General features: G+C 50.9%; 1 protein-coding gene across 1 annotated transcript in view; it reads left to right on the top strand.

The window, feature by feature from the left end:
- Nucleotides 1-215: 215 nt before the first annotated feature.
- Nucleotides 216-27,672, top strand: part of MAP4K2 (mitogen-activated protein kinase kinase kinase kinase 2) — a gene marked incomplete at its 5' end in the record, with an annotated part of 36,938 nt that continues 9,481 nt past the window's right edge. The window contains 23 exons of the mRNA XM_083716438.1: nucleotides 216-569; nucleotides 5,961-6,018; nucleotides 7,223-7,313; nucleotides 7,933-7,997; nucleotides 10,048-10,103; nucleotides 11,855-11,902; nucleotides 12,116-12,158; nucleotides 12,969-13,041; nucleotides 13,449-13,580; nucleotides 16,674-16,736; nucleotides 17,660-17,741; nucleotides 18,413-18,523; nucleotides 20,889-20,967; nucleotides 21,529-21,587; nucleotides 22,102-22,145; nucleotides 22,501-22,539; nucleotides 22,978-23,014; nucleotides 23,113-23,284; nucleotides 25,145-25,257; nucleotides 25,996-26,037; nucleotides 26,226-26,310; nucleotides 26,399-26,478; nucleotides 27,529-27,589. Coding sequence (XP_083572564.1) covers nucleotides 216-569; nucleotides 5,961-6,018; nucleotides 7,223-7,313; nucleotides 7,933-7,997; nucleotides 10,048-10,103; nucleotides 11,855-11,902; nucleotides 12,116-12,158; nucleotides 12,969-13,041; nucleotides 13,449-13,580; nucleotides 16,674-16,736; nucleotides 17,660-17,741; nucleotides 18,413-18,523; nucleotides 20,889-20,967; nucleotides 21,529-21,587; nucleotides 22,102-22,145; nucleotides 22,501-22,539; nucleotides 22,978-23,014; nucleotides 23,113-23,284; nucleotides 25,145-25,257; nucleotides 25,996-26,037; nucleotides 26,226-26,310; nucleotides 26,399-26,478; nucleotides 27,529-27,589 — 1,987 coding nt within the window. The remainder of the gene's footprint in view (nucleotides 570-5,960; nucleotides 6,019-7,222; nucleotides 7,314-7,932; nucleotides 7,998-10,047; nucleotides 10,104-11,854; nucleotides 11,903-12,115; nucleotides 12,159-12,968; nucleotides 13,042-13,448; nucleotides 13,581-16,673; nucleotides 16,737-17,659; nucleotides 17,742-18,412; nucleotides 18,524-20,888; nucleotides 20,968-21,528; nucleotides 21,588-22,101; nucleotides 22,146-22,500; nucleotides 22,540-22,977; nucleotides 23,015-23,112; nucleotides 23,285-25,144; nucleotides 25,258-25,995; nucleotides 26,038-26,225; nucleotides 26,311-26,398; nucleotides 26,479-27,528; nucleotides 27,590-27,672) is intronic.

Below are 27,672 nucleotides of genomic sequence, written 5' to 3' on the forward strand. Positions count from 1 at the left end.
GATTTCCTTAAACAGGTGCCTGCAGCCGGAGAGGCTGCGCTGAGGCCCCGAAGGTCTATGTGCGCGCGGGTGTGTATTTATATTGTATACCCTTTGCCAACGTGGCGCCCTTCAGAGGTTTCGGACTCCCACCAGCAGCACCCTATTGGCGAAGAGTGGTCTACAGTTTTGTTTTGTTTTGTTGAGGAGCAAGACCTCCTGGTGGCGCTCTGCACATGCCCAGAGGAGCCCGAGTCCGGGAGAGAGGGCGCCCCCTTGCCGCGACTCTGGGCAACGTCGTCGCGGGGGAAGCGGGCGGCGCCTCCTTCCTGCCCTCCCCAGAGGCCGCTTCTCCGCCCCGCCCCGAAGGCGGCGCCTTCTCCTCCTCCTCCTCCGCTGCCGCCCGGGCAGCTCCTGCTCCCGCCGCTGCTGCTGCTGTTCCGCGCCGGCCCTGGCTCGGGCTCCGGCGGCCGGGCAGGGAGGGCGGGAGGATGAGCGGCGCCTTGCGCGACGTCTCCTTGCAGGACCCGCGCCGGCGCTACGAGCTGGTCCAGCGCATCGGCTCCGGCACCTACGGCGATGTCTACAAGGTGCGCCAGGCGGGGAAGGGGGAGGGGGGGGAACCGGACGCCTGGGTTCCTTGGGAGGGAGAAAGCGAGCAGGGGTGTGCGGGGCCCGGGGCGGGGGGAGGCACCGGGACGCCTGGGTCGTCCTCCTTCTCTCCCTGAGGGGGAGACTCCACCCCCAGCGTCGGGGACTTCTGGCCCGGGTGGGGGACGCGGAACCCGGACGCCTGGGTTCCTGTCTGGGTGTCCCCCTCCAAACCCCCGAGAGCGGGGAGCCCTTTTAGGGAGAGACTGAGCGTGCGGGGTTGACTTGGGGGGGGGTGTCCGGTGTTCATGTCAGGTTCGTGGGTCAGAAGCTTGTAGGTGCGTCTTGGGTAGGATGTCAGCAGCGAGGGGGCGCTCTCTGTCGGGACGCCCCCTCCCTTTGGAGCTCCTGCTGCACCTCCACCACCATCCTCAACCCCCCCCCCTTTGGCCGTTGCGGGACGCTGGCCTGACTGGAGTGCCACCGAGCTGATGGCCTTGGGGTCCCAGAGGACCAAGCGGGCTGCTATTGGCTGGCAGGGAGACTGGCAAGATCAAGACAGAGAGATCAAGCTGGGTGCTCTTGGAGTAGAGAGTGAGCCTACCTTCCAAGGATGCTGTTGCGGGCTGGAGACACAATCCCCTTCTAGGTGCCGGATCACCCAGTCGCCCCCCCCCCCAAGTCAGAGGGTGATGTAAGGACACCTTTTTCTGTCCTGGGAGTTTTGGTGGCTCTTGCTGAGTGAGGCCCATCCAGGCCGGGTGTCTGTCCTCCTGCGTCTTTTGCACAGCACCCTTCAGCCAGGAGAGTGGGAGCTGGGCACCTCCTTCCACCTAGTAGAATATTTCTTCCGCTGCACATAATTGAGCGATGGGATTTCCCCCCATCGCCACTTCTGTGAGCTTTAAAAGGAAGGGACTTGGCCTAATCAGTGCTGATGGCAGAGGCACGTGCCTGGCGCTGGCTGCTGCTCAGGATTGGTGCTGCCCTGGCAGGAGATGGCTTGCTTGTTCCACTTCCCAGAGGGAGTTGGGGTGCCCCCTTTGGTCTGATCCAGCACCCAGGCTATTACTCCCTGCATATCATCTGACTGTAAGCATCTCTTTGCACTCTGTACCCCTCCCATTTATACAATGGTTATAATTCAGTTTTTCAGTATAAATTGCTTTGGGATGGGGGGGGAAATGTTACTCCTTCAGGTTGGTGGCTGTGTTGCAGCTGGCAGAGATTTGCTGCCTTCAATGGTGGCATCGGGGCATTCGCATGTCCAGCAATCCAGCAGAGACTTGAGAGGCCTGCTTAAAACTGGGCTGCTCATGGACAGAAACCTTGCCGATAAGCTCCCGCAGGTTGCTAGTCCTCAAACCCTTTAGCTCTCATACTTTCCTGTATAATTCCTATTAGTTATTTGAGATATATATACATCAGATTGTGTACCGTTTCTTTGCATAGCATCATGGAAGAGGTTGTTGGACAATGCAAAGAGGACGGTGGGCTTCCCTTCTGAGCTCCTATGGGGCCCTCAAGGGATTGTTGGACTCCCATCACCCCAGATTGTTGGGCACGCAGGCCGATGGGAGTTGTAGTCCATAAAACATCTAGGGGGTGTCACGTTGACTTGCCCGTGTTTTGGCAGTCCATAGTATGCCCTAGCAGTCATAACAAAAATATTCTTTGGTGATGAGTCGGCTGCTGTTTTTAATGGCTGGTTGTTTTAGCTGTTGTTTATCTTGTTGTAATGTTGGCCGTTGGTCTGCCTTTTGTGTGTGTGTCATGCTGATTTTATATGAGCTGCCTTCTGTTCATTTGCAAAATAGTGAGTGGGATGATGAGGATGACATTATCAGTACAGTCATACCTCGAGTTGAATGCGCTTCGGGTTGAGCGCGCTCAAGTTGCGCTCCGCGGCAACCCGGAAGTAACGGAGCGCGTTCCTTTGCCTTTCGCCGCTCGCACATGCGCAGACGCTCAAAATGACGTCATGCGCATGCGCGGTAGCGGCAAATACTACCACTGTAGTACAGTGGTAGCTCAGGTTACATATGCTTCAGGTTACAGACTGTGCTAACTCAGAAATAGTGCTTCAGGTTAAGAAATTTGCTTCAGGATGAGAACAGAAATTGGGCTCCGGCGGCGCAGCAGCAGTAGGAGGCCCCATTAGCTAAAGTGGTGCTTCAGGTTAAGAACTGTTTCAGGTTAAGTACGGACCTCCGGAACGAATTAAGTACTTAACCTGAGGTACCACTGTATTAACAAAAATTATCAGGACTTTGGGGTGCCTCCTTCAAGCTCCTCACAGAGATATTTGGGACAAGCGGGCCCTGATTGACCTGATGGTCTCCAGCTGTTTGGGACTACAGCTCCCATCCCTGCTTGCTGGGGCTGATGGGGATATAACTACAAAACATCTGGAGGGGTGCTAGTTGGGTGAGTTGATGCCCTTCCTGTCCGGACATCCCATTAGATAATGTTGTGCTCCCTTAATGGAGGTGGCGAGGGAGCCAGAGGTCATCTAGCTCAACCCCTTGCTGAGTGGCAGCGTCGTTCGTCCACCTACTTACCCTTCCATGGCAACCAAGTCAGATTGACCTGGGTGCCAGCCGTAGAAAAGCATTTGTGGGACGAGACAGCTGTGGGTTACCACATGTCAAAGCACATTCTACACTCTGCAGAAATGCTTTCTCCCCCTTTGATATGTATTGATGTGCCTATTACTATCATCATTAATAAATTTGCATACCGCCCTATGCCTGTAGATCTCTGGGAGGTTTGCAACATGAAATTACAATATAAAAAAGATAGAATACATAATAAAAATAAGAACAAAGACATCCCCAATAATCCCCTCTTCCACAACACATTTTAAAAGGGCATTGGACGCTAATCAGCCTGGTTGAAGAGGAACGTTTTCTCCTGGCGCTTGAAGGTGTACAATGAAGGTGCCAGGCGAATCTCCCTGGGGAGAGCATTCCACAAACAGGGAGCCACCACAGAAAAGGCCCCTTCTCGTGTTGCCACCCTCCAATCTGCTTGTGAAGGAGGCACATGAAAAGGGCTTCAGATGATGATCTCAGGGTCCGGGTAGGTTCATGTGGAGAGAGGCATTACTTGAGATATTGCTCCAGGGAGTTCCAGCCAGTACAGTATACAGGATTCTTCCTTCCCCTGCTCCCTTCTGTTAATTCCCACAGCCCTGCTGTAAGGTAGGTCAGCATGAAAGATAGTGACTTGCCTGGGTGAGCATCACGGCTGAGTGGGGACTTGAACCAGGACCTTTAGGAATCATACAATCGTATTTTTGGAAGAGGGACCCAAGGGTCATCTAGTCCAACCCCCTACAATGCAAGAATCTAAGACGGTGCCACACTGGCTGTCCTCCTACCCCAAACTCAGTTACCTTGGGCTGCAAGGGAGGGGGATGCCTGACCCTGAATGGGCCTGAGCCATTGTCCAAGGTTTGGTATTACTGCACCCAGAGTCCCATTTCTGTCCTTCACACTGGATTCCTGGTAGCCTGCCTCAGAAGCTGCTGTGGGCGGGCGGTGGGGTGTCTTTCCATTCCTGTAGACCCCCAGGAGCCTGGAGAGAAGCAGCGCTCCTGCTACACTCCCCCTCCCGCCAAATTCAAGCCCTGCCTTCATCCAGTCAGGCACATTGTTCTGACCCCAGCATGGCATTTCCTGTGATTCTTGAGGCCAGAATGGCTTCCAGCTGGGAGCCAGGGCTTCTCACTTCTGTTTACAGCTTGGAGGTGGGCTGTAGGAACAGGCTAGGAGCCCTGGTGGGGATACCTGAGCCCCATCCACAACTCTAATGCAACAAGGGTCCTCTGAATGGTGTCCTGGAGAGATGGAAAGAAGGGTCGGAGTGGGCAGATTAGGAGAGGGAGAAGTAACCAATGGTCAGGGATGATGGGAATTGTAGTCCACAAGCAGCTGGAGACCCAAGTTTGGGAAACCCTGCGGTAGAGCCTGAGTTGTGAGTTCGAGCCCCACATGGGGCAAAAGATTCCTGCATTGGATTAGATGACCCTTGTGGCCCCAGTTGGTGGCAAAGGCACTCTGCACATGCACAGAGGATGCTGCGACTCTTAGTTTTTGTGTTCCAGAACTGAGTTCAGACGTGGCCTCAGTGGTTCATGAGGGCAAGGCTGGCTAGCCCCTCCATTGGGTAGAGTGAGGCAGCTACCTCTGGCAGAGGACGCCAAGTTACACCCCAGCAATGTCCCCTGCCTTGTCTCACCTCTCTTTGTCAAGACCAGGCTGGCTTCTCTCTCAATGGTAGTTTTGTTTCAAAACTAAGCAGACTAGGCAGAGGATGTGGAAATCCCAAAGAGCCTTTTAAGATCACGAGGGTCCCTTTAGAAACATGGCTTCCCGCCTCTCTTCCCGATGGCTGATGGCTTTTTTTTTTTGCCACCTGTTTTGTGAGGAGGAAGCCGCCTTTGTCCAAGAGAGAGGGGGTCACCCTGTCTCTTTCCTCCCCGGCTTGTCACGAGGATTTTTGACGTGCGCCACTCCCTTTCTGCTAGGGGAGCCCAGCTCGGCCAGGATGGCAGGAAGTTGCCTCACTGCCAACAGGATGATTAAAAGGACTGAGCTCCTTCCGAAAAAGGGGGCTCTGGTGGGCATGCTCTTCTTGCCCTTTGACCTCCAGCCCTTGACTCCTTAAATGGCTGTGGTTATTCAGTGTCAAGATATATGCACTCTGCACGTGGTCAGGAACCAGCTGGGCTTTGCTAGGAGTCTTAATAGAATTCTGTAATCATTCTAGCAGGGGCTTTAAAAGCTGATATTGTAACGATTAAAGGAACCTTGTAAAAATATACGGACTGGTTATATCTTCTGCAAAGCGAAAGATCAGTCCGAGTGTCAGAAACAAGAGATGGGGCCTTCCATACAGGTGTCATCCCGGCCTACTTTCTTTCGCTCCCACCAGTAAAGGTATCCTTAAAAGGTTTATAGCCCTGTTGGTGTGTCCTGTTCTAGTTAATTACGGAGTGTGGCTGGGGTGCTGTTTTCAATGGTGATCCTTCTTGGAACACACTATTATATTTTATTATTGTTTTACGCACGCAGATCTCCAACCACCCCTCACTTTTTGGCGTCATGACCGTGACAATGGGAATTTGGAAAACTGGGGTGGGCGGAGTGGGGGGGGGATTTCCTGTGAATTCTGTGTGGAAGAACAAAGCTGTTTGTGGGGTGGGGTGTCCTGCTTGTTCACACCAGGAGGTGCGCTAGTTGTGACATGTTTGTGTGTCAGGCCACTAACTAGTTGCGGGTGGCTCAGGAATTGCCTGAGGCTGTGGGCAAGGGTGGGTTCAGACCCTCCTTGGCAAATGGCGCTTTTTGACTGATTATCCCCCCTCCTCTCCTTGCCCCCTGCAGGCCCGTGACACGGAGACTGGGGAACTGGCAGCCATTAAGATAGTGAAGCTTGATCCAGGTAAGCTGGGGTGGGCTGGCCAGTGGGGCAGCGTGGGGAGTGCAGGGAGGGCTGGCCGCACCGGGCGCAACATCTGGGGGGGGGGGCGCGCTTGCACTCGCAGCTCTCTGCCCCTACTAAAATCCACGGGTTAGGGGGCGCAAATTACTTGCCTTGCCCCGGGTGCTGACAACCCACGCTATGCCACTGGGGCTGGCTGCTTCTTCAGCAAGGTGGACTTCACAAGTCTTCTTTCAGAACTACTTGGATGGTTTGGGAAATGTGCTGGGTCGGAGGCAGTACACAAGACTTACAGAAAAAATTGGGGTTGGCATTTAAGCGCCACTCTCTGTCAAGAGTCTCTGTTTCCCCTTTGTCCATTATTGGTCACAGGAGAATGGATGGAGGCAGGATCCAATTTTCCTGTTGCAACAGAAGTCCCTCCCTGTTTTGTTAGGAGGTGATGCCCCAGGAAAAAGATGTGCGAGAACTTTTGAAGACTTTAGAAATTGCCCAGCCCCTTAGCCAAGGACCACCCAAAAGCATCATACAGGTGTCGCAGAAAGAGGTGGTCTACAACAGAAATTTGGGGGATGTGGCATATCTCCTATCTGTCAAGATACCTGATAATGTTTTACCCCAGCCCACCAATACAAATACAGTGGTATCTCGGGTTACATACGCTTCAGGTTACATACGCTTCAGGTTATAGACTCCGCTAACCCAGAAATATTACTTCGGGTTAAGAACTTTTCTTCAGGTTAAGAACAGTTTCAGGTTAAGAACAGACCTCCAGAACGAATTAAGTACTTAACCCGAGGTACCACTGTACAGGTACAAGATGCAAATTAACGTATAACATTTAAAAACAATTCAAAACAACTGCACCCACCAGTTAAAGCAAATACAAGAACCATTAAACACATCCAGCAGTACGTCTAATTGTGCTACAGCAGGATGCTTATTAAAAGAGACATTTAATATACGAGCCATTAAAAAAAAAGTGTTAAAATTACACCTTAACATGCTTTTATTCCTTTATTTTTAAATCTGACGTTACCTACCTGTAATGTCTGAAACTGGTAGCCAGCTCCCGGGGTGTGTCACGCACACCATGTGGATTTTTAGAACACTTTGGAATTTGATACTGTCAGATAAAGGGCGGTAGTGACAGAGAGGCCCTTTTGGAGCAAAGGAAACGGTTTGTCCTGCTTCCTCTCCTCAGGGGATGACATCGGATCCATCCAGCAGGAGATCACCACGCTCCGGGATTGCCGCCACCCCAACGTGGTGGCCTATTTCGGCAGCTACCTCAGGTGAGAGGCTCGGACCCTTTGGAAAAAGGAGTGGGATCAGGAGGGCAGGGCGGTTGAGGTGTAGTGATGTGGTTGTGTGAAAACGTAGTCAGAATTGTGGGGTGGCCGGTTTTGATGCTTGACACTTGGTCGCTGGTATTTGGCATGGATGGAGTCAGACTTGGTGGGATGGACTTGCCTTCTCTCCAAATGGAGAATGCACCTGTGGAGGACTTTATTTTCCTACCTAGGGCTGTCAGAGGCAGAAAAATCAACCACGTATTTTATAGGATATGCTTGAGATGAAATTAAGCAGAAGGAGTCACCTTGGGCCCTCAGAGTGTAGAAACTGAACTCATCCAGAATTCCTTGCCCAAAGAGAAATATTTCAGGCCTCGTGGATGGAATTAGCTGGCTCTGTGGTGACGTTTCCTTTTTGTGTGTGTCTTGGGAATGGATGCTTATGGGATCTGAGTGGAATATTCCGGGGGAGCCCTTCAGGAGATCAGTTTTCTTATTGCCTCAGGGCAAGATATTCCTTTGGGTGCCCCTTCAGAGGGTGGCAGGTGGGAGAAAGAGGGGCCACTTTGGGAGCTGAGGAAGGGGTCCATTCCCACAAGCTTCTTTCTTCTCCCTTTAGGAATGAACGCCTGTGGATCTGTATGGAATACTGTGGAGGGGGATCCCTTCAGGAGATCTACCACAGTGAGTTTCTACCTGCTTTGCTCCTTGGTTCTCCTCTGAACTGGAGATACCAGCAAGGCTTAAACCTGGGACCTTCATGTAGAGCAGATGTTCTTGCCGCTGATACCTGGCCCCTCCCAGACTTGCATTGCCTTGCAGAACTGGAGATGGGCTGAAGGAAGGAAGGAAGGACACTGGCGAGGCACATGAACTGGGCATGTTGTCTTTCTCTATCTTTCTTTTCCACATTTAGATGCTCCTCCCTTCGGACTCTCCCCCTCCCCCAACTTTTATTGTGTTCTTTGAAAGAGAGAGAGTTGAGCACCAACCCCAGGGTCTAGGAGAAGGGTCCTTGCTCAGTGACTGAGCACCAGCTTTGCCTGCAAAATGCCCCAGGATGAATCCCCAGCAGCATCTCTAGGGAGGGCTGGCAAAGTAGCTTGGGCTCAGCCAGACTGTAGCCCCAGGGATGGAGAAAATGCCAGTCTGTGGGCTGTACATCAACCGCTCCCTCTCCCGAATGGCGCCCCTCCCTGGCCACGCCCCCTTGCCTCCCCTGCCCCTTCCTGGGTGGCTTTGGAGGCAGGGGAGTGTGTGCATGTGGCCCCTGGAAGGCTGCTTAGGAGGAAATGTGGCCCTCAGGTTGAAAAAGGCTTCCTTGCTTCCTTCACCTAGTGTGAACAATGTTGTGCTCACAGTGTGGGTGTATTCCTGGAGCTTCACCGCTGGGGAAAATGGGTTACATCCAGCGCAGTTCTACTCAGAGCAGACATGTTGAAATGGACAGATCCAAGTTGGTCATTTGTTACAACAGATCTACTCTGAGCAGAGCTGATGTTGGATCCAGCCCACTGTTTTCGCACAACTATCTGGCTGGACATGAGGACCCAAGTCGACCAGAGGCTCAGGGTGTCCCTCAGCACTCCTCTTCTTTCATTTTCCTTGCTCCCCTCCAAAAAAACACACCCCTATGTCTTCACCAGAATGCATGGGGAGGTTTAACTCTTTCCTCCCCTGCTCCTCTCCCCCTGATAAAAATCAGCCCCACTGCCATGAGGTCTAGAAAGAGAACTCCTGGAGGTGCTGGTGTCTGCATTAGGGTCCAGTTTGTCCCTTGGAAACTGGTCTCTGCTCCCCTTCACCCCTGCTTTCTATTCTGCCTGCCTTTGTTGTCGTCGTAGACACAAGGAGAACACACACACACACACCCCTTGACAAAATAGGAAACCATCCTGCCGCCAGTCTGTCGTAACCGGTACTTTGCTTCTGGTGGGTTTTACTTCCCCTTTTGGCTCCTTGCAGTTGGTTTACTTATGAGGTGGGAGAGCAGCCTCTGCTCAGCCTCCCGTCTCCATGTCCAGCAGAATTTATAAGAGATGGCATAAAGTGTGGAAAGAAGCTCCTGGTGGCTGATGTGAAGCACAACGGCTCTGCTAGGCCTTCCAGGGAAGTTTGGCCTGAGGAGATTCTGAGAGGAATTGGGGCCTAGGAAAACAATTAATGCGGTGGGGGGAGTAGACGAACAGACAGACACAATAGCACCTGCTTCCTCCCCTCTCGGAGGAGGGCACTGTGGACCTTTTATTTCACGGGGTTGGCAGCTGGCATTCTTACCCTTCATCCTGCAAGAGTTTAAACCGAAGATGCCAACCCCACCCCCACACACTCTGGGGCCCAACCACTAATCAGACCCCTCCCAGGTCCTGAAGGCAGAGAGTGGTGAGCCCTGCAGGGCCGTCGCTTGAGACGGCTCATGAAAGGAAGCCAAGCCACGTGTTGCAGAGGCAGAAGCCCAAGCAGACAAGGCAATAAGCCAATCTCTCTTAAGCAGGGCTGTGTAATTGAGGAGGACCCCTGTGCCCCCCCCATGAGTCAAAACAGCTATCTCCCTCATTCCCAGAACATTTCTGCCTCCTAGCTTTAAAATTCACTGTAATAAGCAAAGCCCGCCTGCAGAGTTTTGCTCAGGGAAACCCAATTGCCAAGTCTACATAGGCAAAAACCTGCTTTTATTGGGGTGCCAGGTGACACGAGATGCAATTGACTCACCTTATCTGCTTCTTGCCTCCAGCCACCGGTCCCCTCTTGGAGAAGCAGATTGCCTATGTCTGCCGGGAGACCCTCCAGGTGAGTGGGTGGGCGCGGCTGAGCTTACAGCACGTTCAGACCCGTGCCAGGTGGGTGTGAGCAGCCAGCTTTCTTTCTTTCGGTGCCAACAAAAGCCAGAGTGAGCAGGTGTGTGTGAGGTGCCAGAGTGCCCCGTGTCTGCACCCGGGGCAGGAGTCAGTCTCTGCCTGGTTATTCCGTCTCCCCTCCCAGCTCAGGTGTGGTTGCAAAAATGTAAGGTTGTCGAGAGAGGCGCCTTCGGAGCTTAATTGGAACTCGGTGCTAGGTTTGGATCTGCAGCATAAGAAACACGCATGGTGTAAGACATGGGTAGGCAAACTAAGGCCCGGGGGCCGGATCTGGCCCAATCGCCTTCTAAATCCGGCCCGTGGACAGTCTGGGAATCAGTGTGTTTTTACATGAGTAGAAGGTGTCCTTTCATTTAAAATGCATCTCTGGGTTATTTGTGGGGCAAAATATATTATTCCAAAATATAGTCTGGCCCCCCACAAGGTCTGAGGGACAGTGGACCGGCAGCCCCCTGCTGAAAAAGTTTGCTAGCCCCTGGTTTAAGAGGTCCCTTGAGCATGTACGGAGTGGTTTTTGTGTGTGTGTGTGTGTGTGTGTGTGTGTGTGTGTGTGTGTGTCCCATTTCTTCACTGTGTATACCACAACTGGCTTTTCGGCAATCCAGGACTAGGAAGAGGCTTTCTGGGAAAGATCCCCCTCACAGGCTTTCCATTTCTCTTTATCCAAACCAAGCCTCGTGGCTTCTGCCCTCATTTCCCTCCTGCTCTGTGACTCTGCGGCATCATACAGACGGACGCTCCACACCTTTGAGAGGAAGCCCCATTTTCCCGCTGGCTGCTCTGTTCTTTTCCTGCCTTCCTGCAGCTGAGAGAAACTGCTACAATGGCAGGGAGTGGAATGTAGGTCACTAGCTCTTTGTGTGTGTCTGGACTGAATCTCTGCAACGAAAGGCTGCAACGTCTGGGGAGTTTTTAGTTTGGAAGAAAGAAGATTGGTGCAAAACATACAACTGAGATTTACCAAATTATGCGTGTACCCGCCAACACTAATCCAATGAAAATAGGGACATCCTATACCGTAATGATAGGAATTTTATTATTTATACCCTGCCCATCTGACTGCTTTGCCCCAGCCACTCTGGGCAGCTTCCAACATACTGTATATAAAAACATAACAAAACATTTAAACACTTCTCTATGCAGGGCTGCCTTCAGATTTCCTCTAAAGGTTACTTATCTCCTTGGCTCAGGGGTTGCATAACTCCATACCCTGCAGCATTTCTCCGGTGAAAATAAGGGCATCCTAAGGAAAAGTGGGATATTCCGGGATCAGATCAGAAACCAGGGGAGTGCTTCTGTAAATCTGAGACTGTCCCTGGGAAATAGGGACACTTGGAGGGTCTGGACCGATGCAGGGGCAGACTTTGGTACCCCCAAATGGAACTCCTCCATTAGGGATCTTCTCAATTTGGCACCCCTGGGCTCAGCACCCTGTGCAGGGGAACTACCCACACCGCCCTAAATCCTGCGCTGAATGGTGTGAAGGTGGATAGAGATAAGTTCCCCCCACTCCCTCTCTCGAAATGTGAGAACCCAGCTTCCTCCAGTCGGCGGGGTACCCTCTCCCCACCCAGTGTAAATCTGTGCTTGCAGTTTGCGCCTTGGCTAACAACACTCAGATCCTGCTTCGTCCGCAGCACAGCCAGGCCTGGCTTGATGCTTCTCTTTGCTGCCTCTTTTCAGGGCCTTCACCACCTGCACACCAAAGGGAAGATGCACAGGGACATAAAGGTATGATTTCCCTGCAGAATCCAGGGCTTGGCTAACCTAGGCTCAGTCACCTGGGCTCAGACGCCCTTTGGGGTTGCTTTTGTCAGCCTCGGAGGAGGAAGGCAAGGCTGGGTGGGGAGGGAGGGAGGGAGGGGAGCAGTCTCTCTCCCCACCCCATTCTGCTTTGGCAACAATAGCTGCAATTCTCTTCCCTTTCTTCTGTCTCTTTTCCAGGGGGCCAACATCCTGCTTACGGCCAACGGAGACGTGAAACTCGGTCAGTTCCTCTTCTCGGCTTGCTTTCTTGTGGCAAGCCTTTCCTACTTCCAGCTGACACTCCCAAAATCTTCCTCTATCTCTTCATCTGCGAGTTCCCTTTCTCTAGACCATCCATAGTGACCATGCCTTGACTGGGTGTGTCCCAGGTTGCTGCACTTAGCGGGGACCCCCAGATTGAGGACTGCAGGGGCAGCTTTGGTCTACCTCTTCACATCCCTCTGGCTTTGCTCCAGATCAATTTACCTTATTTTTCTCTGTATAAGACGCCCCCATGTATAAGATGCCCCCTACTTTTGGGGACCCCAAATTTAGAAAATGGGCATATGCGCTATCCATGTATAAGACGCTCCCCAGATTTTTAAACTTATTTCAAAGTAAAAAAAACCCTTCATCTTATACATGGAAAAGTACGGTATTTATTTAAAACAGGGACTCTGGCTGTATCTCGCCATCTTTTCTAGGGGTGTGGCGGTGGCTCAGGAGCAGAGCTGGGGTGTGGCATGCCAGCTTCAACCCCCCAGTTTGGCATTTCTTAATATTGTATTTTATTCGCTCGGTTTCTGTGAGATACCTGGAGAACGTAGCTGCTGTGCAGCCTTACAAATGTTGGCCATAAATCAATAAATGAAAATATTCTGGGTGGGTTGAGGGCTGCGGGCCTAGGGACATTTGAAGGGTTTTATTGGGGGGGGGTGTAGGGCTTGGCCCACAACCCTACTCCTGTGGAGTCTGGATTGCTCTGGCCCACCACCTGAGCAAGGAATGTTTGCCCTTCTCCTTTATCAAACCACCTCCTTCCTTCCCACAGCGGATTTTGGGGTCTCTGCAGAGCTGACGGCGTCTGTGGCGAAGCGGAACTCCTTCATTGGGACCCCCTATTGGTAATGTGGGTGGGGGGCAGCACTCTGTTTCTTTCTCTGCACCCTCTCTGTCTGGAGGGTGAGCTGTGGGGGCCATGAAGCCCCCAATTTGGCCACAAACGTACCCAGTGGCCTTGAACACTCGCTGCCTCAGTCCTTCGGCCTGCAGCATGGGATGGTGGTTCTGAACATCCTTGCCGGGTTGGTGTTTGTGAAGCACCTTCATAGCCTTGGCTGGCGGAGGGGAGGTGTTGCCTAGTGGGCAGAGCTCTCCTCACAGGTCGGCAGTTGCAGGGAGGACCAGGCAGCAGCAGACGATGGGGAAGATGGGCCCTTCTCTCCCTCGAGAGCCACAGCTTCAGGTCCATGCAGGCCACCCTTTCCCAGGTGGCTGTTTGGCTCAGCTGTGCCCCTTCTCGTCCTCCCAGGATGGCACCAGAGGTGGCTGCGGTGGAGAAGAAAGGAGGCTACAACCACCTGTGTGACATCTGGGCCCTCGGCATCACGGCCATTGAGCTGGCGGAGCTGCAGCCGCCTCTCTTCGACCTGCATCCCATGAGGTGAGCTCAAAAGTTAAGCCTCAGTTGAATGTGTTTAAATGGGGAGTTGTCTGTAGTTACTGAAATCTTTCTATATGGCTATATCATAAAATATCAGGGCAGCCAACAACAATAAGAGCCTTTCGACAGTGGAACGGACTCCCTTGGAAAGTGGTGGACTCACCTTCCTCGGAGGTTTTTGGATGGCCACCTTTCAGGGATTCTTTAGCTGTTATCCCTGCATTGCCACAGGGCTGGACTAAATGACTCTTGGAGGACCCTCCCAACTGTACAGTATTGTGTTTCTGTGAATATGTATACAGTCATACCTTGGAAGTTGAACGGAATCTGTTCCGGAAGTCCATTCGACTTCCAAAATGTTCAGAAACCAAGGCACGGCTTCCGATTGGCTGCAGGAAACTTCAGGTTACATACGCTTCAGGTTACAGACTCCGCTAACCCAGAAATAGTACCTCGGGTTAAGAACTTTGCTTCAGGATGAGAACAGAAATCATTCTCTGGCAGCACGGCAGCAGCAGGAGGCCCCATTAGCTAAAGTGGTGCTTCAGGTTAAGAACGGACCTCCGGAATGAATTAAGTACTTAACCCAAGGTACCACTGTACTCACTTCCAGGTTTTCGGCGTTCGGGAGCCAAAACGTTTGACTTGCAAGGCGTTAAACCTCCGAGGTACAACTGTACAATGAAATAGAAATCACCTTTAGAAATGGCACAAAAGGATATTTAAAATGGCTGGCCCATGAGCTGCAGAGGTCTATCTACACGAAAAGGTATTCAGGAGACTCCTGGAAGTCAAAAGCGAGAGGGTGCCCGCCGCATCTCTGCTCGAGCATTCCATAATGCATCACTAAAAGCCCTTCTCCCACTGAGGACCGGCCGAGGCTCTGGCTAGCAATGCACCTCTGGATGATCTCAGTGATGGAGCTGGGATGCAGGGGTTCAGGTGGTCCTTACGGTATCCTGGGCCCAAGTTGCTCAGGGCTTTGTTACATCAGAAGAAGAGCCTTGAGCCTCACCTGGCTGCAACAGGAGCAGCCAGTGCAGGGGTTTTAGTAGAGGTGTCCCATGCCATCTGCCCCCATCAGCAGTTTAGCTTTTGGCCAAAGGGCAGCCCCAGGTAGAGTGGCTTGCAGTAGTCCAGCCTCAAGGTTCCCAGGGCATGAACTCCAGTAGCCAAGTTATCCTAACCCCGATCCAACTGTCTGCCTGCCTCCCTGGCATACAGCCTGGTGCCAGAGGAACGGGTGGCACGTTGGTGTTGAAGAGAATCTGGCAGCGCCATCTGTTCGCGAGGGCCCTTTTCCTCAGCCGCTGCTCGTGTGCTGCCTTTAACATTGTCAAGGAGAAGCAGAATCTGCCGATCAAGCCACTGTGGATGCTGTTTTCAGGAAAGCATGTGTGCAAGCAAAGCCCTTGAAGTATTCCTTTCTTTAAAAAACAAAAAGCGTGGGTGCAAAAAGGATTACCCTTGCGGGGAACGCTGCAAGAATTGTGGCGTTGGAAAGGAGCCACGAGGGGGGTCATCTGGTCCAGCCCCATGCAATGCAGGAATCTCAACTAGATTATGCTTAACAGATGGCCACCCAACTTCTACTTAGAAACCTCTAAGGAAGGAGAGTCCACCACATTTAGTAGGAGTCCGTTCCACTGTCGATTAGCTCTTACTGTCAGAAAGTTCTTCCTGGTGTTGAGTCGGAATCTCTTTTCTTGTAACTTGAATCCATTTGGGTCCTAGAACCCAGAGCAGGAGGAAAATAAGCTTGCTCCATATGAAGATGGAATCATATCTCCTCTGAGTCTCCTTTAAACATACCCACTTCCCTCAGCCATTCCTCAGTCTTAAGGCTTGGTTTCCAGACCTTTTATCATCTTGGTTGCCATCCTCTGCACATGTTCCAGCTTGTCAATATTTTTATTTATAGAGATGAAGCGGGTGGAAATAGCATAAAAATAGCAAAGGAAATAATTAGGTACCCGGCTGGCTGCCTTCGGCTGCAGAGGGGGTTGCAGCCAGTGACTTGAGTCCTTTTCCTGGCCGTCCAAGAGGGTGGTAGCTCTACATAGCTTCGAGGCCCCACACCCACCTGAAGCAGCTTTAGGCAAGTGTGGGGAGGGAAAGGGGAGCTGCCCCCACCGTCTCCTGTGAGGTCCCAGCCACCCAGCTCCAGGTTTCTGGGAGAAGCGTGAATGGTGTCGCTTGCTCTGAGATGGCTAACCACACCTCTGCTGCCTGCATGTGGATCCTGTGAGGACAGGCGCGCAAAGCGCGCACACACACAAACACGCAGGCTTCTGGTGGGCGGGAGGATTAAGCAACAGGAAATGCCACACGGAGGCCTCTCCAGTAAGACTGGCTTTGCCTGCTCTCACAGCGGTGTGTGTTTTGCGTGACGTGCCGGCTGTCTGTTGACATTGGTGCCCCACTAATAACAATCTCAGGCCTCACCTACTCAGCAGAGTAAGTTTGTGTGCAGGAGAGAAGCATGGTCTAAACCTGTATGTAGTGGCCCTTTTCTTTTTCAAAGGCAACTGTGTGTGTGGGGGGGTAACTGGACCCACAACGGTGCAGAAAACCAGGCCCAGATTTCTTGAGTGACCCTCCTAGCGGTTAGCACAGGGGTCAGCAAACTTTTTCAGCAGCGGGCCGGTCCACTGTCCCTCAGACCTTGTGGTGGGCCGGACTATATTTTTGAAAAAAATATGAACAAATTCCTATTCCCCACAAATAAGCCAGAGATGCAATTTAAATAAAAGCACACATTCTACTCATGTAAAAACACCAGGCAGGCCCCACAAATAATCCAGAGATGCATTTTAAATAAAAGGACACATTCTACTCATGTAAAAACACGCTGATTCCCAGACTGTCCGCGGGCCGGATTTAGAAGGAGATTGGGCTGGATCCGGCCCCTGGGCCTTAGTTTGCTGACCCATGGGTTAGCATGTTTGAACATCAGACATAATCAGCAAATTTTGGGGGAGGTTGTGAGGTGGGGACAAATTTGGGACAACAGAAGCAGGTATTGTGCCTTTTTTAAAACACGCAGGAGGAACGAAGCAGTAAAGATGATCCTTGTTCTGTCTTTCCCTCCAGGGCCTTGATGCTGATGTCGAAAAGCAGCTTCCAGCCCCCCAAGCTAAAAGACAAGGCCTGCTGGTGAGTGACTGGGCTGTGCAGGAGGGTAGACCTGCTCCCTCTGCTGGGTTTCGGCTGTGTGTAAAGAAGGCTGGATCTGACCACCTTATGCCAGTGAAATGCAGTGTCACAATGGACAGGTTGGTGGACTGGGTTCAGATTCCTACTTGGCTACAAATCTGTATCCTAGAACCATTTGTTTTCTCTCTTAGCCTCCCTTCTCAGGATTATTGAGAAGCTACAGTGGGTGGAGGACTAGAAGAAGCTGCCTTTCACAGAGTCAAGCTATTTCTCCATCCATCCAAGTCATATCTGCTCTGACTGGCAGCTTGACTTCTCTGGTTGGCTGCCGGTTGTCCTCAGCAGTGGCGGAGGAAGGGGTGTGTGGCAGGTGCGGTCCACCCTGGGTGTCACCACTGAGGGGGGTGACAAAATGCCGGGTGGCAGTCACCGCAGGGCCTGCAGCACCTTCGAGCTGCGTGTCTCTCCTGGGAGAGACGCAGTGGCTTGGATGTGACCAGGCGCTGCCCTTCCCTAAATGATCCTTCCACTGCCTCACCCCCAGCTGTAGGGCGGCTGAATGGGAGAAGGCAGGCAGACTCCGGAGGCCCTACGGTGCGCACCACCCCTATGGGACTCTTAAGGGTGGAGAGTTCTGTGGCTGTTGTGCTTTATCTGGCTTCATCTGGCTACTGTGAGAATGGGATGCCAGACCAGGTAGTTTGATCAGCTCTTCCGATGTTCTGAAGGGGAACTGGCAAATCCTTGGAGTATAAAGCTATCCATAGTGATGGTTTCAGGCTGCGATGGGGTTTGCTGCTGAATACCAGCTGCTGGGGGCATTGCTGGGATAGGGCTGTTGTTGTGCTTACACCCTGCCTTCCGGTTACTCAGTTAGACACTCGACTTTTTAGCTTGTCTTATCTTCCTTTTCTCCCTTCCAGGTCAGCAGATTTCCACCATTTCCTCAAACTCTCCTTAACCAAGAACCCCAAAAAGCGTCCCGTGGCAGAAAAACTCCTGCAGGTGACTCAGGACAGAAGTTGGGGTGGGTGGGCTTGGAGAGGGTGGAGAACGACAACTCCATCCTCAGAGATAGGTACTTCCTTCCAGAGAATTACAGGAGTGTCGTTTTAAAAAATGCCCCAAATTGTGCTTTTTTAAAGCGAAATGTCAAAACAAAATTATTATTTTTACCTGGGTTTTTTAAAGGAAAATTGCCAAAAATCAACACTTCTGATATGGGCAGCCATGCACCTGACTTTCTCCAGGTGTTTTATCCTGAATCCCGGCTATGTCCCGGAAATTTCGGACATATGGCAGCCCTACTGTTGCACTCGGGTCCTGTTTGGCGGCTTCCCACTGTGGCATGTGCTTGGCCACTTGGGAACAGAATGCTGGACTAGCTGCTCCCCCTCCTGGTGGCCTGATCCAGCTGCTGCAGGGCTCTTCTGTTGTCCTTAGGGCAGACACTTTAGTTGCTGTGAGAGCCACCGTTTTAATTTCCCACAGTGCCCTGGTGTTGTCCTGGTCTGGGGCATTGTGGGTATTAAAATCTGGATCCAGCTGCCCAGGAGAGGTGCCAGGGTGGGCTGCAGCAGCTGCCCAAGAATGCCGCCTGCCAGCCCTGTGCCTGGCGGGCATTTGGGGGAACCTTGAATCTTCCTCTCCGCTCACCTTGTCTTCCTCTCCACCAGCATCCTTTCGTTAGCCAGCCATTGGCTCGCGTCTTAGCCATCGAGCTACTGGATAAAGCCACAAATCCGGATTTGGCAGCGGCTGCCCTGGTGGATGATGGAGACTTAGAGGTATGGTCCCCAAAAGCAGTGGCAGAAGAGAGTGGGGAATCTTTTTTTTTTTAAAATAAATTTTTATTGAGGTTTCCACAGATTTTTAACACACCAACCAAGCACAATAACAAACAAAAAAGAAAAAAGACATTATAAGAGATACAAACAATAAACACGTATAAATTCAATTTACACTTTCTTATGGCTTACTTTCCCGACTTCCTCATACCTTCCCTTTCTGTATTCTAATTTCTGATAAAATTATCAGCGAATCCTTCCCTTACTTTTAACTTAATTTCAATATTATTTATTTTCTTTAAGTTATCCCTTACCGCTATTAACCTCTTATTTTATAATCCAGCGTCATTCTAACATTCCTTAATTTTAGAGTATTTCTTTAAATGGTCCTTGAATTTTTTCCAATCCTCTTCCGCCGTTTCTCTTCCCTGGTTTCGGATTCTGCTCATCATCTCTGCCAGTCACATATAGTCCATCACCTTCATCTGCCATTCTTCCACGGTGGGTAGGTCTTGCGTCTTCCAATACTTTGCGATGAGTATTCTTGCTGCTGTTGTAGCATACATAAAAAATGTTCTATCCTTCTTTAGCACCAATTGGCCAACTATGCCCAGGAGGAAGGCCTCTGGTTTCTTAGGGAATGTGTACTTAAGTACCTTTTTCAATTCATTATAGATCATTTCCCAGAAAGCCTTAATCCTTGGGCACGTCCACCAAAGGTGAAAGAATGTTCCTTCAGTTTCTTTACATTTCCAGCATTTATTATCGGGCAAATGGTAAATTTTTGCAAGCTTGACGGGGGTCATGTACCATCTATAAACCATTTTTATAATATTCTCTCTCAGGGCATTACATGCCGTGAATTTCATACCGGTGGTCCATAACCTTTCCCAGTCAGCAAACAAAATATTATGACCAATGTCCTGTGCCCACTTAATCATTGCAGATTTAACCATTTCGTCTTCTGTGTTCCATTCCAACAGCAAGCTATACATTCTTGCCAAATTCTTGGTACTGGGTTCTAACAGTTCAGTCTCTAATTTCGATTTTTCCACCTGGAAGCCAATTTTCCTGTCCATTTTAAAAACTTCCATTATTTGATAGTAATGAAGCCAATCTCTCACTTTCCCTTTTAATTAGAAGAGAGTGGGGATTTTGCTATAGACCCAAGACGTTGACTGAGCAGATTTGTTCTCTCCCAAGAGTCAAAGAGTAGAAGCTGCCAAGAAGCTTATTTTGGCTAAATAGGAAGAGAAACCTCCTAAGAGTGAGAGCTCTTCCACGGTGGAGTCACAGGCTGCCTTTTGGGGGTGGGGGCTCCCCTTTGCTAGGAGGTTGCTCAGCAAAGGCCCATCAGGAATGTTGTTGCAGTTGTAACAGTCTGCACTGCAGATCCTGTCAAAGGGGGACCTCCCAGAGATTTTCGAACTCCGATCTCCGTTTTTTTACATGCAATGCATATAATTAACTTGTGGGACTCACTGCCACAGTATATGCTGCTGAACAATATGACACAACACGATGGCCAAAAACAATGGCACTAAACACTATTTAGAAACTAATGTAAATGATCAGAAGTTACAACCAAAGACTCTAAATCTTCTTCACCAGTTGGGGTAGAATAATTCAAAAGTTCGATATATACATACATCTGTCACTAAATCGCCGGAACAGAGTTTCCGGATAACCAATCTGTTTCGTTCAATGCTTCATCAGCCAGTCTTCATCAATTCTTCATCAGCCAGACTTGTAAGAATTAATATGAGAAGGATGCAGTTCAGTTTCTTAACAAGCTGAAATTACAATATACATGTGATGAAACCTGCGCCTGTATAAAATTAGACAAGAAGGGTCCCAGAATTCCAGACAATTTATCGAAGTCACAACGTGACTGACTCAAAGAGCTCTCTAATGAAGCTAACATCGTTATGAAACCAGCAGATAAAGGAGGTGGCAAGAGTTACCACCCCATGGGCAGAGTGTGGGCAGTTGGGGGCTACCATGAGGCCAGAGCTGTTATCTTTTATGCTCTGGTCCTAAATACCTCTGTGGAGAATGAGAGACGTGGGAATCTTCCTCCTACCGCATCACACCAAACTGGCCCGTCTAGCTCAGTGTTGCCAGCCCTGCCTGGCAGTGGCCCTCTCTGGGGTCTTTTCCCAGCCCTTCCTGGAGGTGGCAGCAGGGATTGAACCAGGGACCTCCTGCATGTGAAGCACATGCTCTCCCATGCATTGGCTGAGGCTGATGGGAATTGTAGTCCAAAGCATACGGAAGGCACCCGATGGGTGAAAGCTGCCCTGGAGGCTCTTTGTTCCGACTGAGTTCTTAGGCATGCTTGGCTTTCTCTCTTTAAACCACTCAGGCTTACGAAGTTTTTCCTGACAAAATCCGTTCCCATCGGCCACACGGGCCAGTCGAAGGGACCCTTGCAGAGATCCAGTGTAAGTTGCTCCTGTCCCCTGGCTTTCCCTGTCCACCCCTTTGGACCCTGATTTCTCTCTCCAGTGGGGTTTTAAATCAGCCTGATTTCTCTCCAGACTCTCCCGGGGCATGGGAAGCCCCCTAGTGAAAGTGGAAAGCTGTTTGGGGCGGAGGATGTTGGTGAAAGTCCCTTCTGGAGATGGTGGGTGAAAGGTGCCCCAGGAGCGTAGGATGGCATGGAGTTGAGCAAAGGGGGGCGGAGAGGTGGCAATCAGGTTGGCGTGGTGCAAACTCCATGGCAGGGCCAGGACATGCTGGTGTGTTTGCACTGTGCCACCCTCTCCCTCCCAGTAAGCATCAGCAGCCTGCCTTCTAGGAGGTCTGGAAAACACCTCTGTCCCCCTCCCCACGTCTTGAGCTTCTATGGGGTATCTTGCAGCCCCCCTTTGCCCTCCAGTGTCCTTTGAAGGCAGGGTATAGGAAGTGTTTTCTTGGGTGAATGGCATGAAGTCATTTGGGCCTTGGTGGTGGTGGGGAAGCCCTGCTTCTGAGCAAAATCACTGATGTTTGTTCTTTTATAGTTAATCAGGTCAAATTCGGGCCCCCACTGAGGAAAGAAACAGAGCCTTGGTGCAGTCTGGTAAGAGTGTGTGTGCGTGTAGGTTTCGGAGGGGGAAAGGAGTGAATGGATTGCTTGCTTTGGTCCCAGGGTGCGTTTGAGGAGGGAAATTCACAACGGAAATGCTGACGGGGGTGTGTGTGTCAAAATTCATCCTTCAAATCATAGAGCTGGAAGGCACCACAAGGGTCACCTAGTCCAACCCCCGCAATGCAGGAATATTTTACCCAACATGGGGCTTGAACCCACAACCCTGAGATTATGAGTCTCATGCTCTACCACCTGAGCTATCCCAGCTGGGTGATTGGCTCACCTTGCCCGATATTGCCTACTCTTGACTGTTTGTGACTTTCCAGGCCCTCGGGAAGGTAAGATGATTCTTGCCACCCCCACCCCCTGCCGCCGCCATTGCTTGCTCCCTGTTCCTTCTTTCACTGGGTATTTTGGGGGAGTGTGTGCATCAAATTATTCTAGCCTTAAGACTAGCCTTAAGACTAGTCTTAAGACTTAACGGTAATTTTTGTGTGTTTTGCAGAAGGAGGAGGAAGAGGAGAACTGGATGGTCTTAGGAGATGGAGAGTAAGGAGCCTGGGAGAAGGGCAGGGTGATGGGAGGTGGGTGGGAGCCCCTGTTTCTCATCCCTCCCCACCTTTGTGAAACAGGATGGCCACTTTTTCCTTCTCACTGGGAGGAAGAGCTTGAGAGCGACCATTTTTTCTCCCCCAGCAGAGATGGGGAAAGCAGGGCCTGTTGAATTCTGCCTGCTTTGTTGCTATTACGGGGCCACCTTCCTACAAGGAAGGGGGTGGAATTTAGGGAGTTAGAAATGAGGTTAACGTATCTGGGGCAGGGGAGGAGAAGGAAGGAGGCAGGGTTGCTGCACAGGTGTGAGATTTCCTGATGGTACTTGTGATGCTGTTTTTCTCCTCCTTAGGAGCCTCCTTCAGTCGGTGGAAGAAGCACTAGAGGAGAGGTATGCTGATGCTTGGGTGGTGGAGGAGAACTTTGGGAGATGCTGCCTTTCTATGACTTCAGGCTCTTTGTACGCCTCTGGCCCTCTGTTATTGTCTCAGATCCGGCAGGCAGAGACAGAAGAGGTAGCGCTGCCCTTCCAGCCAGGCCCCATCCTGCGGCTTTGCCACTCCCATCTCCAGACAGGCAAACTCAGCCCCCTCTCTACTGTGAAGTTTTTAACTTCCCCTGCCCTGACTGCCAATGCATTTAGGCTGGCAACTGAAGAACGAGTCTCCCTGCACATTCTCAGGCACTCTGTTCTTTGCTTATCGTGGAGCTTTGGCAATTAGGTTCTGGAGCCAAGTCCTGGTCTGTGTGGGCTCAAACCGAGCCCCAAATATTCCCCTTTCAAGGCAGTACCCCATTTCTGTTCTGATGAGTCCTTTGTCTCCTGCAGGAGCCTCACCATTCGCCCAGCAGGCACCACAGAAAAGGTACTGTTTCTTCATTGCATCTATCCCATTACCCCCCCCCTCAACCGCCCCCCCCTCAGTCTCCCCCACTAAGAAGCCCTTTCCCTTGCTTTATTCAGGTCCATGAGGAACAGCGGCCCAGCAGCACTGGGGAGGGGGACATGAGCACGATCAAGAGGGGGCCCCTGTGGGATTTTCTCAACCTGGAGCTGGCCTATAAGGCTCCCTGGGAGCTCGAGGAGGGCCTCGACTTCCCAGCCCCCGATTGTCAGAGAAGACAGAGCCTGCCAGGTGAGGAAGAAGTGGAGCCACGTGGGTTGCGGAGAACGCAAACTCCAAATGGGTTTGGAGTCTTCCCCCTTCTAGGAGAGGGGATTTGTGTTCTGAAAGTGGAAATCCACAGAAAAGAGCTGTGAGAAAGCACGCTGGTGAGCGGGGATGGAGACGGCACAAGCGCTGGCCAATAGGCCCTGTGCACAAAACCGGCTTTTGGTACAAGCTGGTTTCTTAAGACTGAGCTCAGTTGGTTCTTCACCAAAGGGCTATCTAGTTTATTCCGTTTTCCGATGCCCGGAGCCCAAATTTGCCCAAAGTGGCTCAGGTTTTGCACCGAGGAAAGCCAAAGTCTTTGACACGTATAAATGAAGGAAATGGAGCCACTTCTCCTCATTCTACATGATTCATTCTAGGTTTTGCCAGTGCTGGAAAGGGGAAGCTGCACCTCTTCCTCACTGGATATCTTATTCAGCCCCTTGTGATATTTCACCAGGAATTGCCCACATGCTGTCAAGCATATAATAGGCACCTTGAGCAGAAACTTGTTCCCTGCTTTTTCACCTCCTTAAAAGCTGGGATTCTTCCAGGTGCTGAATTTTCACACCATCTTGAATTATGCTCCGTTTGAATGAATTCAGCCTTTGCAAGGCCAGCTGTGAAACAGGGTTTAATCTGGGGCTCTGAAGGCTCAGGTGACAATAATTTAGGGTGGCAATAAGGATTAAAGCCTGCTTCGTCACAGCCTCCTAAGGTCAAATAGGCTGCAATCCTATGAATGCTTGATTACTCCTGGTGGAACTTACTTGTGTGTGAACATGCGTAGGATTGCTTTGTTAGGTGCCACAGGTAGACTCCCTCTCCCCCGCCACTTGCTTTTCTGCTATAGTAAATAAAGCCACTAAAGGTAGTTATTAAACCAGAGACTTTTTAAATAATAATAATAATAATAATACCAGACTGCTCATTCTGTCATCTGCAGCGAATATGGAAAAACAGGCTACTAGCCTCTGAGCTAGAGATGTGAAGGCCTGGGGTGTGGGGGACTAGGGCCTTCTGCTCCTCTTCTATGGCCAGAATGGGAGCCAAGTGGGGCAGAAGCTTCCTATCACCCTCTGCTTGCCCACTTCTTCCTTGCTCGCCTCCAGGGAGTTCCACGACACCCACGGTAGGATGTTAAACACAGACCTAGATTTCAGCTTCCTATTTTGCTTCTGCGTTCCGGCGCACCACACACCCAAATGTTTTGGGTGTGTTTTTTAATTAAAAGCAGCCTCCAGAAGCCATAATGCTGAGAGGAGGAGGAGATGCAGTGAATGTATGTGTTTTTTGGGGGGGCAATAGTAGTGTTTAACTCTTTCCCTACCACCCTTTTAAAAATGCATTGTTTTCTGCGGCTGCTCCCCTCGCCCTTTTACAGGATTCCTAAAGGATGCTTAGCAGGTTGCTGCTGTTGGGGGTCAAAGCTGGGGGCTTCATTGCATGTATTTTTTTAAATGGATTTATATCCTAGTTTTTTTAAAAAAAACAACAACACAAGGCTTCATGGCCGCTAAGAATCAAATCTGATAAACCAATAAATTACATACAGTAAAAAGATAAAACCATGCAATAAAATGGCATTGTAGAAAGAAAGCAAATCTGGCAGCAGGGAGCGGAGTAGATAAAATGAAATGGTTGGCAATTAAAACCAAGCCGGTACAGAAACTGAGTAGTGGGAGGGGGCTCGGCAGGGAAAGGGTTAAGCAGCCATCCAGGATGGCATCTGTGCAGTTGGGTGGGCTAGTGGAATCCAACAGAGAGGGGCTCCATTTCAGACCCCTTCTTAAATCTTTTAATTTGTGCCGGTGTGATGGCGGTGCTTTCTTTCCCCCACAGACAATGCAGATCTGAGCGATCCTTCAGATACCTCACGGACAGGCTCCCCCAAGCCTGTGGACTCGCTCCTCTCCACAGAGTGGGCTACCATGAAGAGGAAGGAAGAGGCCACTGTAAGTGGGGGCGGGTGGGGACACAAGCACCCCAAAATCTCCACGCAAGGAAGCCTGGGATCAGAGCAACCGTTAAAGCCTGTTTCTGGTGGAGGAAACAGTGGTCATAAGGAACACGACCTAGCTGGCTAAAACCTTCGGAGAAAGGGCCAGCAAGATGGGCCACTGGGTTTCCCCCTCCAAATACAGTGGTACCTCTGGTTATGTACTTAATTCGTTCCGGAGGTCTGTTCTTAACCTGAAACTGTTCTTAACCTGAAGCACCACATTAGCTAATGGGGCCTCCTGCTGCTGCGCTGCCACCGCCGCGCAATTTCTGTTCTCATCCTGAAGGAAGGTTCTTAACCCGAGGTAATATTTCTGGGTTAGCGGAGTCTGTAACCTGAAGCGTATGTAACCTGAAGCGTATGTAACCCGAGGTACCACTGTATAGGCGTTTTATGGGGTGCAGTAAGAGGGAAAGGTGGGGCTTGGGGAGTAGCAGGACATGTCTGGATTGGCTCTTTGACACTCTTGCGAAAAAGCCCCCAATGCTCCTGTTTCTCATGAGGAGTGCCCCGCTCCACCTGCTACTGGTACGGGGTTGAAGGTTGCAATCCTATTGAGGGGAAGGTGTCTGGAGTTAACCCAATATGTTGGCATCTTCAAATAACTACACTCTTTCTTTCTTTCTTTCTTTCTTTCTTTCTTTCTTTCTTTCTTTCTTTCTCTGGTGACTTCCCCCACCTCTTCTTGCAGAGGCTGCTGTGTCATGGGTTGCCTCCCACTCCAAAAGTCCATGTAAGTCCTCTTCACTGGGCAGGGGAGGGTGGTAAATGCATCAGCAAACGGGGGCCAGGAGAGTGTGGTGGGGCAGGGGGTTCACAGCAAAGGAATTTTGTAGGTCTCAGTACAGGAGCCCTGGAAGTGGGTCTCCAGTTTCCCTCTCCGCTCCCTTCTACAGCTTTCTGTATCTTCTCTTTTCCAAGATGGGGGCCTGTTTCTCCAAAGTCTTCAACGGCTGTCCGCTGAAAATCAACTCGGCTACAACATGGATCCACCCAGAAACACGAGGTAGAACCCACATGTTTCCTGTGGAACCTTGGCACCAGTGATTGGCAGCTGGTGATCTGACCTCCCCCTCTTCTCCCCCCCCCCGTAGATCTCTACCTAGTGGTGGGAGCCGAAGAAGGCATCTACACACTCAATCTCCATGAGCTCCATGAGGACACGATGGAGAAGGTGAGGACCCTGAAGAGGGAGAAGCTGGGATGGAGGGTTCTGGACACCACGGGAAGCAGGGGTGGATCTTTGTTTCCACACACCCAGTGGGACGACGTTTGGGCTTGCCCACCTGTCTTATCACCTGACATTGAAATTACCCAGTTAGAAATTGAGCGGTGCCAGCAAAAAAACAACTCTGCTCAGCACCAATGCTCAGTGGAAGGCATTGGTCAAGGGGCTGCTGGCTGAGGCAACATGGATGCATGGCCTCAGCTGCAGTGGTGCTGTCCGTGGTCCTGATTTGCAGCAGTCTTGGTCTCCCTCCAAAGGGCCAAGAGCTACCTTCCCTGCACTTTCTAGGCATGACCCATGCTTCACAGCTTTGTTTCCAAATGCTCTTATATTTGCTCCAGAGCTTCCCCCACAAAAAACCTGCTCTTTACCGTTGAGTTGGAGCAAACAGCAATCCATGGAAAACCCAAGTTGCTGTTTGTTGTGGTTCAGGTTTAAAGAGCGGGTTTTTGTGAGGAAAGCTCTGGGGTGAAAGAAGGAGAACTCAGACAAGGAGCTTCAGAATGTGGAGTGGCAGGTCTGGGGCAAAGCTAAGCCCTCACTTGACCCTTGCCCTGTCTGCCAGGGGAACTAGGAACTTCCGGCCTCTCCTTGCTTGGGCCTTTACCATGACCACTACCAGAGGTGCACATCCCCCGTGGATCACAACAGGAAGGGCAGGTGGGTGGGTGCGTTTGGTGGTGGTCAACTCAGGAGGCCCTTTCATTCATCGCTCAGAGATGCCCACGAGAGGTTTCTTATCCCTACAAGCTCTTTTCTTATAATCATTGAAATTTTATATTGTTTTTGCTGGCTCCTTTAAAATATCTCTATATATAAACATTATTCAGTCTACATTAAGTTCCTTGTATCTAACTTGGACACACTTGTTTCATGCCATGAAAATGCAGAGATGGCCCAACAAGCGACTGATCTCTCTCTCGCCACTTCTCCCTCTCTCTCTTGCTTTGTGCCATTCATCCCGCCCCCCCACCCCCGCCTGCTCCCCTCCCCCAGCTCCTTCCACACAGGTGCTCTTGGCTCTACTGTATGAACAATGTGCTACTGACCTTAGCTGGTGAGTGTCCAGAAACAGAGCTAAAACCACCCCCCTCATTTCCCCTCTTTTTGCCTTGCCCATAGGTATCGGGGTCGATTTAA

The sequence above is a fragment of the Podarcis gaigeae genome (genome assembly GCF_964106915.1).
Source record: "Podarcis gaigeae genome assembly, chromosome: 16".
Lineage (NCBI taxonomy): Eukaryota > Metazoa > Chordata > Lepidosauria > Squamata > Lacertidae > Podarcis > Podarcis gaigeae.